We start from the raw sequence: 16,627 nt of genomic DNA on the forward strand, positions 1-16,627 counted from the left end.
TAAAGTTTAAGAATTTAAGCTATATATCAATCTATGGTCATGTAGACACATAGTGGAAAAACATGCATTGCACGGTATTGCGCAATTATTAATTAATATTGAAATATACAACAACAGGAAAAATATTAAATGTCAAAAAAAAACCCCATGTGTTATTAAGCCTCAGCTTGAGCTTTCTTATCTATCTGCACTGAAGAAGTTCCACTTTCATATAATTGATTATCTATACCACTCATAGCTTTGCTGTCATCAAATGAGAACTTCTTGCGCTGTACGATGAACCAAGCGATCATGACGAGGGCAAGCAGAAGCACACATGATGCCAACGTAATGCCAACAATTCCTCCAGGGCTCAAACCTAAACATAATAATTTAAATTATTTTAAAACAATATGCTGATTTCTTTTTACTGTGTTATTCACATATTCTCTTCACATTTTTATTTTAATATATATATACAAATTAATATATTAATGATATTTGAATTATTAAGGACTTTTAATTTGCAATCACCTACGACCTAAGATCTAATTGTATAATAATTCATTGAGTGCTTGAAGGGATATTGGGAGGTGCTTCCTTACTCCATTCTTTGATGCAGTTTAAACAGATTATAGGCCACCGATGAAATATATAAGTAGGTTGCTAAATTCCTATTATTTGTGTGTTGAAAACAAGTTACAATGATGATGATGATGATGCAGGTGTATGGAGGAGTAGCTTGGTGGTCATGATACTTAATGATAATTTAAAGTAGTATACATTTCCAGGACACTAATAAATATAGATCCCTCTAAGAAGTTATGTACTCTAATAGCAATGAAGTAGGTTGGATGTAATGATGCTTACCTACCAACTTCATAGTCTTCTGTTCCGATGTCAGGATTTTTTTCACGCCAAGAAAATTTTTCAACCAAAAAGCATTCATTTGGTATATTTATTTATAGTAACTTTTTTCTTTGAACCAATGAAATTGAAATGAATGAAACTACGTTTACACCATTACTGTACTACATATAAATTTATTAATTCTTGAAGATTATTAATACAAATTGTATATAGCATATAATATGGAGTAGCTTTGGTGGCGACGAATACTACAAATTCCAGAGTCTTGAGTTTGAATTCTATTATGATGCTGATATTTTTTTTTTTTGACAAAACAATAAACTCTGATTATATTTATGTAGAGCATTAAATCTAGCTTATGGATATGGAGTGAGAGCAGATAATGAACACACAATACAAGCAATTTCTAATGATATCTTAAATATATACTCTAGCCTATAGATATATTTTACCTGTAGTTGGTTCCTTATTTCCATCCTTGTTAGTTGGCGTTATAGGTGGATTTGGTCCATCGTCTGTCGAACTCACTGGTGCTCCTGAAAACAACAAAATATTGTCTACATTATAAAACTAGTGTGACAAAATAAGTGTGATGTGCCCAAATATGGTAGTGATATGACATCATCGTGTCCATATATGGGCACATCACATTTAGTGTAGACAGAGCTTAATGTTAAACTGTTCTCTACAACGTGGTTCTCAATTTATTCATACGATTGATACAGAAATAAGATTCTTAATATTAACACCTATAATAAAAAATACCACGAAAGATTGGGCAGGGAGGGACCAGTTCCATGGTTTGGCTATATATTTCCTCCATGGTTTAGAGATATATACCAGTCCCATGGTTTGACTATATATTTCCTCCATGGTTTAGAGATATATACCAGTCCCATGGTTTGGCTATATATTTCCTCCATGGTTTGGAAGTATACCAGTCCCATAGTTTGGCTATATATTTCCTCCATGGTTTAGAGGTATACCAGTCCCATAGTTTGGCTATATATTTCCTCCATGGTTTAGAGGTATACCAGTCCCATAGTTTGGCTATATATTTCCTCCATGGTTTAGAGGTATACCAGTCCCATAGTTTGGCTATATATTTCCTCCATGGTTTAGAGGTATACCAGTCCCATAGTTTGGCTATATATTTCCTCTATGATTTAGAGGTATACCAGTCCCATAGTTTGGCTATATATTTCCTCTATGATTTAGAGGTATACCAGTCCCATAGTTTGGCTATATATTTCCTCCATGGTTTAGAGGTATACCAGTCCCATGGTTTGCCTATATATTTCCTCCATGGTTTTGGTCACCTGAAAGCATTTTCACTGAGTTGGTACTGAACACCCAGAAAGCTTTGTCAGGCACAAACCAACAACCATCAATGACTGCAAGAAGAGGATTCCTAGGCCTGATAGACCAAGATGATGACAGATAACTTTAAAATGTCATACCTTTAAGAATTTCACAAACATAAGCTTGGCCATCGTTACAGTTCTCATCATTCCAATAACCAAACTGTGGGTACAATTCAACACAGTTTTCATGCTTTCCGTTGTGAGTCATGGTTGGTTGTCCATCATCCCAGAATGTGTAATCTACTCCAGTACCATCAGACCACATAAATCCACCTGAAACCAAGTCCATCAGAATATTAATACTTTCTTGCTATTGAATAAATTAATTTTAAAAAAAACCATAATTTTCCATGTCGACTTAGCATTTTCAGGTTTTGTCATAATCCAAAAACATAAAGAGATATCATTTGTCTGATAAGATACAATAGTTAATATATATAATATTAAGAATTTTTGTAAAATAAGATACATTAGTTAATAAGTATAATATTCCTAAGAGACAGATGTCTAACCTACCACTGTCTGATCTAAACAGTCCAACCCAAACGCTTTTGCCTAAAAAGCTCTGCACATTAGCACGAATGAATTCATTTTGAGCTCGGCTGTGAATGCTGGCAAGATGACCTGCATGGTTCAATGAGCAGGCAAACTCTGCCTCTGCCCACGAGATGGAGGTGAAAGAGACGCCAAAGAAGTAGCAGTGGCTTCCATAAGGAACCCATTCATCAGTTGGGCAGGTGCCTGGGCGTGGTGCAGGTGTAACTGGCTTCTCAGCTGAAACAAGGCAAAGATATTAAACATTTATTAATTTCTATCAATGGTACAATACAATAATAATAATTAAACAATAACGACAATCCCATTAATAGAGGATCTTGCAAGAAGAAATTACTTGTCACGCAAGATTCATTAATGAAAGGGTGGGAAATAAAATGTACATTCAATACATAAAAAAATGGGTTTTTTAAAGATATTATAATGTATGTGGTTATTTCAGTACATATACAAAGAAACAAACAGTTGACATTGAACATTCTGTCTGCAGGCATAAAGGGCCTTTCACACCTGTTACGGCACAGTTTCTGTCCGGCGCTCCACACGGCTATGTGCCAATCGATAGATGGATTTGCAGGTGTGAAAGATCCTTTAGTCCTTTGTCATATATTGACCAACTGCCTGCCAACTTTGCAATTGTACAAAATGCGGTGGACTTAGAGATCATCAACTGCTGAAATTCTGCGACACCAGTTTTATAAACTTACCAGTAGTAGTCTTGCAGAGAGGGTAGTGAAGGCTTGTGCAAGTAGCATCCTCCCAGGTACCATCATCATTCACTCTGACACATCCCTCGCCAGGTCCCTTGCTAGGTTCATTCTCTGCCCAGTTAGTGTACCAAATTGGCCATCCATCTAACCACATATATTCTCCTTCCACCTACAGAAAGGAAACATGAATAATAATTATAGTTAAATAAAAGCTATAAAGGACAACATCAGTGGGCAATCAAGACTAATGATTAACCTTGGACTTCAATTAAATTTCTTTTGTTTTGCAAAAGTACTATATCCATATGCATGAAAACAGAAACAGCAAAGCCTTTTCAACACTACAATAAATTTCTATAGAAATAAGATTAGATAACATTTTATATGTATAAGAGTAAGGGATAACTAGATCGTTAGGTTACAGTGCTCGATACCATTGGTAGAGTTAAATATATATCAAAAATAAAACTTTGTTACTTCATAGTACTTTATTACAGAACAAATTTGTTTTGTATGCTAACAGGGCTAACACACTCATAAAGTGAAAAATACAAACATAACTGGCATAGCTCTACACAATACATTTCAATTTTACATTATGTAATTTTTTTTATGCGTGTTAAATTTCATGTTGAAGAAAGGGAAACTATAAATCATATCTTAAATTAATACCAATTTTAAACCCACTACAGTATTTAACAAAAAAATAAACATACTTTCATATCAATCATGCCTATCCAAACTGGCTCATTGTTATTTCCATAAACAAGTGATTCCACAAAGACTTGTTCATATCCATCAGGAATGCTCGCCAACTCTGAATTCTGGTTCTCACACAGCTGCCTGGCTGAAGCAAAGTCACGCTTTGTGGTGTCCATCATGTAGCAAGAGTCACCATACTTTCGGAAATTTGGTTGACCACAGTATTCAATATTGTCAGGATTAACGGGAAGTGTAGGGTCTGAAATATATCAATTATTAGGTGTAATTTAAGAATCTTTTGTTCTTTATTTCTCGCCATTTCTCATTTCAGTTTCTGAACTAACCTGTCTAGCTTCTACTAACGTAAAATATAGGCATATATATCATGCTTATATACTTCATTTCAAACTAAAGAAATCTCTCTCTAGTTTGACAATAAAAGTATGATGTGCTCAAATATGGTAGTGATATACCCAAATATGGTAGTAATATGACATCATCATGTCCATATATGGGCAAATCATATTTTTTTGTAGACAGAGCTTAACAGAATAAGAACTGTCTGTATTGTTTGACTTACCTAGAGGTTGTTGACAGACATATGCATTTAGACTGCTACAGTCAACATCATCCCATTTACCAGTCTGTTCAGCACTGTTCATCATCTTTACACAATCACTTGAGCTCTGTTTGGTCAGAAAATTAGAGGATTTAAGTTAAAAATGGTCCTAATGGCATATAAATGGGGGTGCAAAGCATTCCTCTTCGGGCAATATCATGCAATTTACTATTATTTTCAGCATGATTCTACACTGGCGACATACTTATGTGAGTGACCCATCTTCATCCAGTAAAAATATATTTATGTACACAACTCTAAACTTGGTTTTATGAATGCCAGGATCTGCCCATACTCTCCTCCTCTGGTTCCTGTCTACACCCTATTTACACAGAGGTAACAGTAAGCCAAAAACTGTGTAGCTTGTCCCATGTAGAATCTGTATCTATCCTCCGCGGAAAAACCAGTCGTCCGCTCTGAGCTTTGTGTAAATGGTCATAGGGAATAACATAATAACAGATTCTATGTTTTTATTACCGTTACCGCTCGTCTGTGTATATTGACCTATAGTGACCACGTTTTATATAGTTATTCGCTTAGTAAGGTAATTGCAGTATTTTCTGTATCTTACCCCATCTGGTAACACAACTCCACTCTTTGGTTCATACATAGCCCAAGCCTCAAAGTCTAGGCTTGTACCATCAACCCAGGCAAATTTACCATCAGTATGTCGGTCGTTTAGACCAGTCCAAATATCAGTGTTTGCTGTTTTTATATATGTTGACAAATAAGCTGAAATGACAACATTTTTAATGATAAATCCACATATTAAAAGTCAAAAGTCAAAAGTCTAACCCGCCCAGTGATATACTGAAATTTAATTAATTAATTTGAAACGATAAAGATGAGGAAATCTGTGAGAATGAGAAAAAGTCGCCCCAACCGAGATTCGAACCCGGAACCTTCTGCTTGATATGCAGATGTCCTAGCCCTTAGACCACTGGGGCTTTCATGGTTCAATCTCGATTGGATAGCAACTCTTTAACACTCTCGGTGTGGTACAGCGGAACAGCACTAGTCCCTCAATTGTACACACGCGCACCAGAGATCAAATTGATATCAGCTTATCTATCAGTATTATTCACGAAGCAGGATCATATGAAGTACTATACCTTGTAGTTCTTTGTTATGAATGGTGACCAGATCTGCATTCTTTGCGAGACACATGCTGCGAGCATCACTCCATTGGAGTCTGTCAGCAATTTCCGTTCCATACACTCTATAGCAACGGTTGCTGTGTTTAACCCAGCCATTCAGGCAGTTTCCAGTAGGTGGTGGAGTAGGAGCGTTTGTGATTGGCTTGATATTATCCTCCGCCTTTTTGCAAACGAACGGACCAGGAATACCACAAGCTTGATCATTCCATGCAGCCACTTTAATTTAAATATCACATATACATATTTCGTTAAATGCATTTATGGTTCATACTGCATTAACAGACAATTGTGTTCTCCGTTTTGTAAAATCTTAAATAAACTCTAGTTTACATAGATTTTGCAATCAAATGCCTGTAACGTAGGCCTATCACTCTTTATAATCCGTATGTTTTATTATTTTCTCATATAAACAATGTAAACACTTTCAAGTAACGTTTCAATCCTTATTATCTGTTTGTTATCTGCTATTTTCTTGTATAGATACTGTAACCAAACATTTTCATCATATAGATACTGTATTTAAATACCTGCATTACTCTTTATGATCTGTGTTTTTCTATAGAAGAATTGATTGTTAATTTTTGTATTAGTCTCTAATTGTATTGCAATGTATTATTGAAATGAAAGATTGAAAATAAAATAAAAAATTAGTTTATTTTAATGTTGTTTAAATCACTTGATTAGCTCTCTTTAAAAAATCTACCCTTACAATGAAAAAACACCTTAATGTGACAATTTGCAGAAGTCTCATATAATGCTAAATGGTTGTCATGACAAAACACAACACTTACATTTTTGTACTTCCAGTTCAACACATTGCTCTGCTCCATTGAAATCATTGGGTTCGTTATTGGCCCAGAATATGTAATCAAATGGCGTACCATCACTCCACCTGTTAAGAAATTGTATACATTTTTTAAAATAAAAGCGTTGTGAGGTGTTTTCCCAAATGATCGCATGATCAAAACGGTACGATCAACTACCGTTCATGTTCCCAACTAATCATCCATTCATAGAAGTACTGATGAAAAAGTCAACAATCTGTGGTGACTATAGAAGCTGTACTCGCATTCATTTTTTGAACTTCAGAATGTTTCATAAACAAAGAATCAACTTAAAATAAATCATTTTTACTAAACAATTTTTACTAAAAAGTCAATCTGTGGCAACTATAGAAGCTGTACTAAAGCATTAATTTTTTTAACTTTAGAATATTTCATAAGCAAAGAATTAACTTAAATAAAACAGAAAAAAAAATGTGCATACTTATAATCTCCTCCAGCTGCTTGTTCTCGTAGACCAATCCAGTAAGACCCAATGACTTTGCTTACCTAGATTATTAGATTATAATACAAAAAGAAAGCCAATAACATAAAATAAATGAGATAAGCAAAAGCAAAAAAAAACCATAAAGAATTCTGTCAACAACTTATTATAAATTATTACTAATATTATGATTTACTTTCATCTCATTATCTTCCGATACTGTGCAGGACCTCTTTTGAGTATAGTCACACGTGGGTTGGTCACATTTATGCATGCATTTTATATTGGTTTGCCATAAATGAATACTTCACCAAAATATAAAAAATCTACAAAAATGTGCTTTTAATAAAACATAAATATTTCTTACAAGTCTAAAAACGTAGTTCTGCTCAAATACATCATGAATTGATGCCAAGTGGCCGCCTCTACTTTTACAATAATCCTCAGCATCTTGCCATCCTTTACGTCCGGTACCATAGGCTGGACTCACGTAGTAACAATATGGTGATCGATAGACCCAGCTATTGTCTGACGGACACGGTATAGCTTTAATAAAAAAAAAAATCAATCTTTATTATTATATTCAATGTGATAGGTTAAAGCTCTGTCTACACTATCAAACTAGTTTGACAAAAAAGTGTGATGAGCCCATATATGGTAGTGATATCCCAAATGTGGTAGTGATATGACATCACATCACATTTTGTTGTCACATAAAGTTTGATAGTGTAGACAGAGCTTTATTTACTTGGATAGATCAATAAATACCAATTTTTCAGTTTAAAACAAACCTAAAATAAAATATTAGCCAGGTCCGTAGCCAGCTTGAGGCTGACGAGGCAAAGAATAAGTTTGAAACACCCACATCCTTCGGAAAAATATGCATAATATAATTTATATTCTGACAGCTCATTAAAAGTTAATTTGTTTTAATTAATTTTTAATTAATTAATTTAAAACATCATCTTACGTGCATCTGGATCAGGAGATGGTGTTATAGGAGTAACTCCTTTGGCGATTTTACAGATCCAGTTTCTGACCGTTGAGCAATCCATATCATTCCAGCCTCTCTGACCATCAAAGAACATCTCTACGCATTCCTCAGATCCACTATCATTAGGTTCACCATCTCCCCAGTTTGTGTAACCAACAGCTGTACCGTCACTCCATTCATAGCCTTTGGAAAAGACAAATAAAATACAGTAAATTAAAGAATTTTATAGGCATACACATGTGCATATTATTTCATTTTTTCATTTCATTAATTTTATTCATCAAAGAGAAATATCATTAAAAAGAATAGAATAAAATACATTAATAGATGAAAAAGTCATCAACAAAAAGCTCACATGGTTGATGAACTAAAAAACCAAAAAAAGTACATATGAAAAAGTTACAGAAGCATCGGCAAAAGACATTCATTTTTTAAGTTCCTACTAGGTCGCAACACAAGTAATTTGACCAATCAGAAGCAATGGATTATTCAAACTGTCGCTTGTCATTGGTTAATTCATTTACATCATTGCGTTGCATCCTAGTGGGAACCAAGCTTAAATAACAAGGAAACTTACCGCCCTCAATGGTACGGTCGTTTAGACCAATCCAGTAGCCTAACCAGTAAGCGTTTTCCTGATCACTAAAGCAATATAACAAATATTCAAAATTAATAAATGTTACTTATTTCTTAATAGTGTACCACAATTACTTAGTGATAATCTTAAATCTATTGGAGGACAATATGTTATTCAAAATAATTTGCTATACTTTTCAGTTTATAAACCAAATACAAAACATCTCTTTTGTGATACACTACCAACATTACCTATATACTACTAAAAATAGTTCATACTAAACTCTCAATGTGTGTACAAAAACTGAAGTAAAAAGGGAAATTGAAAAATAGTCGTAATTGTTTCTGAGTTGTTGTTTCTGTATCTGTTAAACCAAGCTGTAAGTGGCTGATTTGTTTCTGCTGTTGGTTCTGGTTTTAAAAATAAAATTAAAAAAAACTTACATAGGTGTAAATCTACCAAGTATATAAGCCTCCTCTGCAGCACTATGGAAGCTAGCAAGATCACCACCCATTTTTAAACAAGACTGCTGGGCTTCTAACCATGACAACCTGTTATTTTGACTGGATTCTTCGTTTGGCTGAAAAAAAATTATACAAAATTGACTTTGAATAGATTTGATATCAAAGATAAATTTTTAAACATATCTGCTCAAATATCTATTGTTTATTCAAAAATCACACCATATTTAATGTACATAGGTACTAAACATTATAGTCTTTAGAATGGTAGGCTTACTGTTAAACAATAGTACATAACCTTTTTTTTTTAAATTAGGTAAATATTAAATACCTAAGTGCATTGAAAAGAAAAACAAAATCTAACCAAGTCATTCAAAAATCACTTTTATTAACACCATAATTTAATGTACATTGGTCCTAAACATTATATTCTTTAAAAAGGTAAGCTTACTGTTAGTACATAACCTTTTTTTTTTAAATTAGGTAAATATTGAATATCTAAGTGCGTTGAAAAAGAAAAACAAAGTCTAACCAAGTAACAAGAGCTTCCATAGCCAATCCATCCCGGTGCACATTTCTGGTCACTTGGGGGTGTTGTACGAGGGGGGTTTGTGTGAGGTGGGTGTGTGTAACCAACTCGGCTCTTCTCACACACATATGGAAGTCCAAGAGCACAGTTTGTGTCTATCCAGAAACCTGGTGAACTCTGACCCGATGTTATAGATACGCAATCTCCACCACTGTTATCTGAAATAAGATTGTGTTCATGAATTCAATATGGTAGGAATAATGATTGTTAATGTATAACATTTTCTAGGCCTAAGCACTACACCTTAGCCAAGTAGGCTAGAGGATGCACAATATTCACGTCCATACAAAACAAGGCTGTTCATATGTTTTCACATCTGTACATTAGGTATGTATAAAAGGATGCTCTAAAATGAATTTTTTTTTTACATTTTAGGTTTATTCCATAGTTAACATAAGATAATATAAATTCACTCCAATGAAGAAACAGAAAAAATATCAAGAACAGGCTCATTATATTGTAGCAGAATATTATGAACTAACCTGGCTGTCCTTGAGCCCAGTTAGTGTAACTAACCGAAGCACCATCTGACCACACATATGTGCCTGGAGTAACAGTGTCACTCAAGCCAATCCAGTAATTGTTTCCATTTTCTAGACTCAACTCACTTTCCAACAATGCTTGACCAAACCTAAAAAAAAAAACAAATATTTAGATTATGCTTTTAAGGGGTTAAAACATTACAGTTAGCTAGAATCACTATTGCGAAGTCTAGTTACAAAATGCATTTTATTTATTTATTCAACACAATCGGTCAAGGGGTTGCGACAGCAACAATGCGCCAGAAAATGTGAGTGTCTGCGACCTCTAAATTATTATCCAGTTGGTGCTTCCTTGGGCTCGAATCTAAGACTAGCCATCAGCTTTAGTATTAGTATCACAAGCAATGTCATATTATAATTAGCGTTGTAACAGCAAAGTGTTCAGATTTGCTTAACTAACGCTTTCGTTTGAAACTGAAGTGTCACCGATACTGGGCGAACATCTGGTATGCAGAAATAAATTTGATTGTTTAGAGGTCAAAATTGTTGATGCATGACTTTTGTATCATAAGCGTCGTTCACTAATCTTGTACCTTGAGCTGTTGTAAAGAACAAAAGATCAGTGTCGAAAGAGGTGGCTTCCACTATCTTTTCCTGGTTCAGACCTATAGAGTTGTACATCGCGTACAATAGGAAAGCATAACTCCGTAGGTCTGAACAGGACCTAAGACATGTAATGAGTAACCAGCGCCCATACTTACTGATCGTGGATAGACATAAGATTTCCATTATTTGCATTACAGTCTTTTTCTGCATCTTGCCAAGTTTTTGGGCTGTTCACTATCTTCACACATCTGTACTCATGACCAATCCAGCCCTTTATTGAAAACAAAAATAATTTTTTATTTTAAAGATATATCTTCCCTCTAAAACAATTTTTTTTTTTGGAATATGCCATTTTAATATCACAAAATAGTTGTTCACTTTGACCAAAAACTGGATCGAAAAAAAAAGATTTACCTGAAAAAAATGTTAATATAAAGCAAAAAATACTTAAATTGTCTGTCAGACAATCGTTGGCTTTTTTTAAATGAAATCATTATTTTTTGAGGTTTTTTTTGTACAGAAGTGAATAACTTTATTAAAACTAGAAAATTGCCTATTTAAATTCTGATTTAATTAATCTTCATTTTTCATGTTTTTAGGGGACAATACATCTTTAAACAAAAATCAAGTGATAAGCATTAAAAAAAAAACACTTTTGAAACTTATGGTTTGTATACAGATATTTTGACTTACAGCACCGCATCCTTTGTCAGTAGGTATTGCAGTATTTCCCACATCGATCTTCTTCATTTTGCAGATAGATGTAAATGCTCCACTACAAACGTTATCATTCCAAGTTCCCTGAAAAAAAATACCATTTACGAGGATGATTAATAATCTGCCAGAAGCTGTCTTATTTTACTATAAAACATAAAATCAAATTTGTTCCCATCAGATTTCAAGAAACTGAAGAGTCAAATACTGTTTGATGCCATGACTAAAGTCAAACTAGTTTTGACAAAAAAAGTGTGACGTGCCCAAATGTGGTAGTGATATGCCAAAATGTGGTAGTGATATGCACAAATATGGTAGTGTGATATGACATCATCATGTCTATAAATGGACATATCACATTTTACTATCACATAAAGTTTGATAGTCTAGACAGAGCTCAAACAAGTAAAAAAAGCCATAATAAAAAAAGCTTACATCCCAGTAGCGAAGCTCAATGCAGTCTTCTCCATCATACCAATTATCAGGTTGGTTTTGTCCCCAGTAGGTGAAATCGACCTTTGACCCATCAAGCCAAGCAAAGGTTCCTTCATTGTTGTTATCACTCATTCCAATCCAAGTAGAGTGGCCAAAAAGATCTGAAGAAATTTATTTTGTACTATTAAAAGAACTTTTATTGCATAGGGGAAAACCCCAATATCCTCACTATATCATTATAATGCACTATTATAATTATATTATTATCATACTAATGAATATCAAATAGTGTTTCAAAAACATAAATACTCCACCTTGTTGAACAAGATTCAACAGGAAACTATTCTCTCCTACATTGTGGACTGATGCCAATTCAGCACCTGCATAGCGGTTGTGGCATTTCACACTGGAAGCATCAAAATCGGCCACTGTGTTATCAGCATAGTAGCAATAGTTATCGTATGGTTTCCAACCACTGGGGCATCCATAGTATGCGGGTAGTGTAGTAGGAGGGGCATCAGTTGGCACATTCATATCTAGTACAAAATCAAGTATAATAATACATCTTTAATGAGTTAATTTCTGAATTTAGGACTCTACACTGAGTTGTTCTCTTTCAAATAACATAATAAAAGATAATAAATAGAAGAAAACAATAAGGAAACAGAAAAAATGTAAGAAAATATTTTCGAAAGAAATAGATTTTATGTACGACACTAGACAAACATAACAAATTAACTGTTATGTTTGTAAATGTCTGTCTGATTTTTATTAGCAAATTAATTTTAAAAATGTCTTTTTATCAAACCAAAAAACTTAGACGGTAAAAAGGTTCACGAAAAAACTTCTTCAGAAGATTTGACTTTTACCATCTACGCTTTTACTTCAGTTTGTTAAAAATAAATTTAAAAATTCATAACCTCGTGTACAGTCCCTCCCAATACCAGACTCTCTGAAAACCAGAAACTCTCCCAATATCAGACTTTTCTTGAAGTCCAAACATAACAGTCCCAAATTCATTTTAACCATTAAAAACACATTCCGAAAACCAGACTTTCCAGAAAACCTATTTGGGTATTGGTAGAGTTGACTGTATATATTATTTAAATACCTCTTTCATAATGGTCGTAAATATCGCCAGTGTAAGTTGGAGTAAGCCCGCCAGCACTATCCTTGTTGAAAGAGCTTAATTGACATGTTTTCTGATTACGATTGTAATCAAAACTTAAACATGTGAAGCCAGTTCCCTCAATACACCTTTTGGCACAGTCACTTGGATAGACATCCGTCAGCACAATGTCGTCCTTGCCACTGATGAAAGCATAATGGTAGGAATCGAAGTACTTGTTGATGTATTCTGTAATTAAAGAAAAAAAAATTTGAAAGAATGAGTTTGGCATAAAAAAGGAATGTGAAAGAACATGGCAGAAGTGGAGGCCCAATTGGTGGGTAGAAAATTCCATAATAACATTTATATTACTGTGCTAGGCATACTAACATGTACAAACTAATGAAAACTCCAATAACGTTTAACAGAATAAATTTAATTTTTTTTTTTATATTGTTAATATAAACAATTGAAAATGCATGTAGACAATTGTAATATTCAATTGAAACAAAGACATTGTGAGTGTCTCATTGAAAAATAAATTAGTTTGGAGTTTATATTACAAGTATTGGTAATAAAGAAAAAAACAGTTAAAAAAAACAGTAAAAGTATTCATTCAGCAGAAATACTGTTACTTATACTGATCTTATTAGATCTCGTCAGTGTAGCTCAGATTTTAACATAAAATTGAAAAACATAATTGGCTCAATATATAGCATGAGTCAGGTAGTACAGTATGTGGAACATGGTAAACTGATTATGAACACCAGAGTACACAAACTTAACATGACCTATGACATTTTCCTTACTATCTTTTTTGCAGATATATCCAATAAAATTCTTTTCACATTTATGATCATTCCAGACTCCTTGATTTACAATTAATTCTCCACAATTTTCACCACCTGAAAATGGCCCATCGTTGTTTGGTTCACCTGTAAACAAATTATATGTAAATTACTTTAAAGGCTTGGTCAACAAGAATGCTATCATATACTGTTTTTTATTTATATTATTATTTTATAGAAAGTTGCATACACATACCACTCTTCCAGTTAAAGTATACAAATGGTTCCTTATCGGTCCATTCCCAGCCACCCTCAGTCGTCAGATCATTGGCTCCTATCCACATTGTAGGCTCAGTGACACCTCTCAAAAGAGCTATTTGAAAAAGTACATCAAAATAAATAAATACAGTACTCTGTGATCAAAATCATGAAAAAGATAATTATTATTATGTATTAAAATAAGAATTAAAAAGAATTTTCAAAGAAAAAAATTTAAATAAAAATATTTAAAGATGTATTGTCGTCTTAAAAAATTAAGATTTTACAATTTTTTTGATGAATATGCCATTTTATTGTCACATAATAGTTATTCGCTTTGACCAAAAACCGGATCGAAAAAACAATTATTTTCCTGAAAAAAATGTAATTTAAAGAAAAAAATAATCTTTATTTGTTCATGTTTTTTGGGGACAATACATCTTCAACTAATTCTCTTTTATAATTAGCTACTGTAGTTTATTCAAATTCTTCCTTTGGTTTATTTATGGGAATGGTTTAGATAATCTAACCAATCAGAGCATTTTTAGTAACAAATGTAACACGTTGATTGGTTTGATTTCCAGTTACTTACATATAAGGAAGTTTTCTTCTTCATACGATGTAATACTAACAAGGTCACCGCCTTCAATCAGACACTGGTCTCTTGCGCCAGCCCAGTCCTTATAGTCAGATGGTCTTAAAAGGTAACACTTGCCAGAGGCACTATCATACACCCAATCAATGCCACAGCGGGTGTCAAAAGCACCTGATAAAAGTTTCAAAATAATCATTCACTTATATTTTATCAGATTTGATAAGAATATACACCTAATAATATTTTTTAAAGCTATGTCTACATTATAAAACTAGTTTGACAAAAAAAGTTTGATGCGCCTAAAAAGGTTAGTGATATGCCCAAATATGGTTGTGAAATAACATCCTCCTATCCATATATGGGCACATCACATTTTTTTGTCACTTAAAGTTTGATAATATAGACAGAACTTATATGTTAATAGCTATCTCAATGACTATCTAAATATTATATTCATACAGTATGTAAACAACATAAGCCTATTAAAAATTTTTTTTTTTGTGAAACATACCAGTTGGGAGAGGTGTTGCTGTGTGTACAGTATTGTCATCAGCTGAAATAATAACCATAATAATATTAATACAACTGAAATACTATAGCAAGGCTGTTTCTAATAAAAGAATATTTCGAGAGAAACACAATAACCTGGAATACTTACTTTTAGGCTTTTTGCAGACCCAACTTTCTTCTCTGCTACACGTCAGGTCATTCCACATGCCTACTTTGTAGTAGTTAATCTCCAGATGAACACAGTCCTCATTGCCAGCATTGTTAGGCTCACCAGGTGCCCAGTTGGTGAAAGTGACCTAAAACAGTATCAACATGGCCAATTAATCATATTTAAAAACCTATTTTTTAGAGAATACCCGATGAATATTCATTAATGGCCATAATGACACCTATTTACAATGAATAGGGTGTCTCTGTATATAGGCATATCCATTGAATTTAGAGTCTCTTCACCGTTGTTCACTGGCTACAATAATCGTTGCATAATAAATGTATTGGTAACCAAATATTTTTAAGAATTATTCATAGTAAATAGGTGTCATTATGGCCATTAATGAATATTCATAGTTTATTCTCTAATTTTGTTCTTTATTATTTGGAATATGATACTCTAAAAAATGTATGTATATGTCTTTAATACCCAAACACTCAGGACGATAGCCTAAAAATTGACTATTGTGCGAACAAACAAAGCACATTTAGCAAAATTCTATTTTGCCAAGTAATACAATACTGTACTCTTAGGTTGGTTATTTTTCATTCAATACAGTTTATATGGTATTTTTCTATACGTTTCTTATTGGTACAGTTTATATATTACTTATCTATAATTTGAATTTCCAAAAATAATAAAGATGAAATGAAATAATTACCGTAGATGCATCTGTCCATTCAAAATTTCCTTCGCCATTAGCGTCATGAAAACCAATCCACATGTTGTCCTTGGCAATGTCAGCACGTACTAAACAAAATTCAAATAAAGTATTAATTTAATTTTAATGTCAGATAAAACAAAATAAAATTTTTAATGAAAATGTTGATCTATCAATTATGTTTGCATGGTAGATTTTTTAGAAAGAAGAAAAACTTTCCCACTGGCTGTCTCTGTAACTCATATGGGTATATGTATATTGTTGTGTGCTCATATTTTGACTCTAAGTATATTACTTGCTTTGTTTGCGTGTAGGTTTTTCTTGCTTGTATATAAGTTTGTTTACATAAGTTATCATTAACTTAATTTTTTTCCATGCTTCAGAATAATCGATATACAGTCAACATTTCCTAATAT

The 16,627-nt window shown here is 33.2% G+C and overlaps 1 protein-coding gene across 1 annotated transcript; it reads right to left on the reverse strand.

Moving 5' to 3' along the window:
• Nucleotides 1-19: 19 nt before the first annotated feature.
• Nucleotides 20-16,287, reverse strand: LOC144843155 (macrophage mannose receptor 1-like). Its single transcript, XM_078699920.1, has 28 exons — nt 16,212-16,287; nt 15,488-15,635; nt 15,341-15,382; nt 14,827-15,000; nt 14,233-14,349; nt 13,998-14,123; nt 13,192-13,437; nt 12,395-12,616; nt 12,081-12,241; nt 11,625-11,732; nt 11,087-11,202; nt 10,326-10,474; nt 9,787-10,001; nt 9,237-9,373; nt 8,794-8,858; nt 8,193-8,399; nt 7,590-7,768; nt 7,223-7,287; nt 6,748-6,848; nt 5,912-6,172; nt 5,371-5,531; nt 4,761-4,866; nt 4,195-4,439; nt 3,476-3,647; nt 2,730-2,987; nt 2,310-2,486; nt 1,302-1,385; nt 20-358 (listed from the first exon to the last, which is right to left on the reverse strand). Exons 1-28 carry the CDS (start codon nt 16,272-16,274, stop codon nt 156-158), a joined length of 4,308 nt encoding a protein of 1,435 aa, XP_078556046.1. The 5' UTR covers nt 16,275-16,287; the 3' UTR covers nt 20-155.
• Between the last annotated feature and the right edge of the window lie 340 nt (nt 16,288-16,627).

This window comes from Antedon bifida, chromosome 1 (assembly GCF_963402885.1).
Source record: "Antedon bifida chromosome 1, ecAntBifi1.1, whole genome shotgun sequence".
In the NCBI taxonomy this organism is placed as follows: Eukaryota; Metazoa; Echinodermata; class Crinoidea; order Comatulida; family Antedonidae; genus Antedon; species Antedon bifida.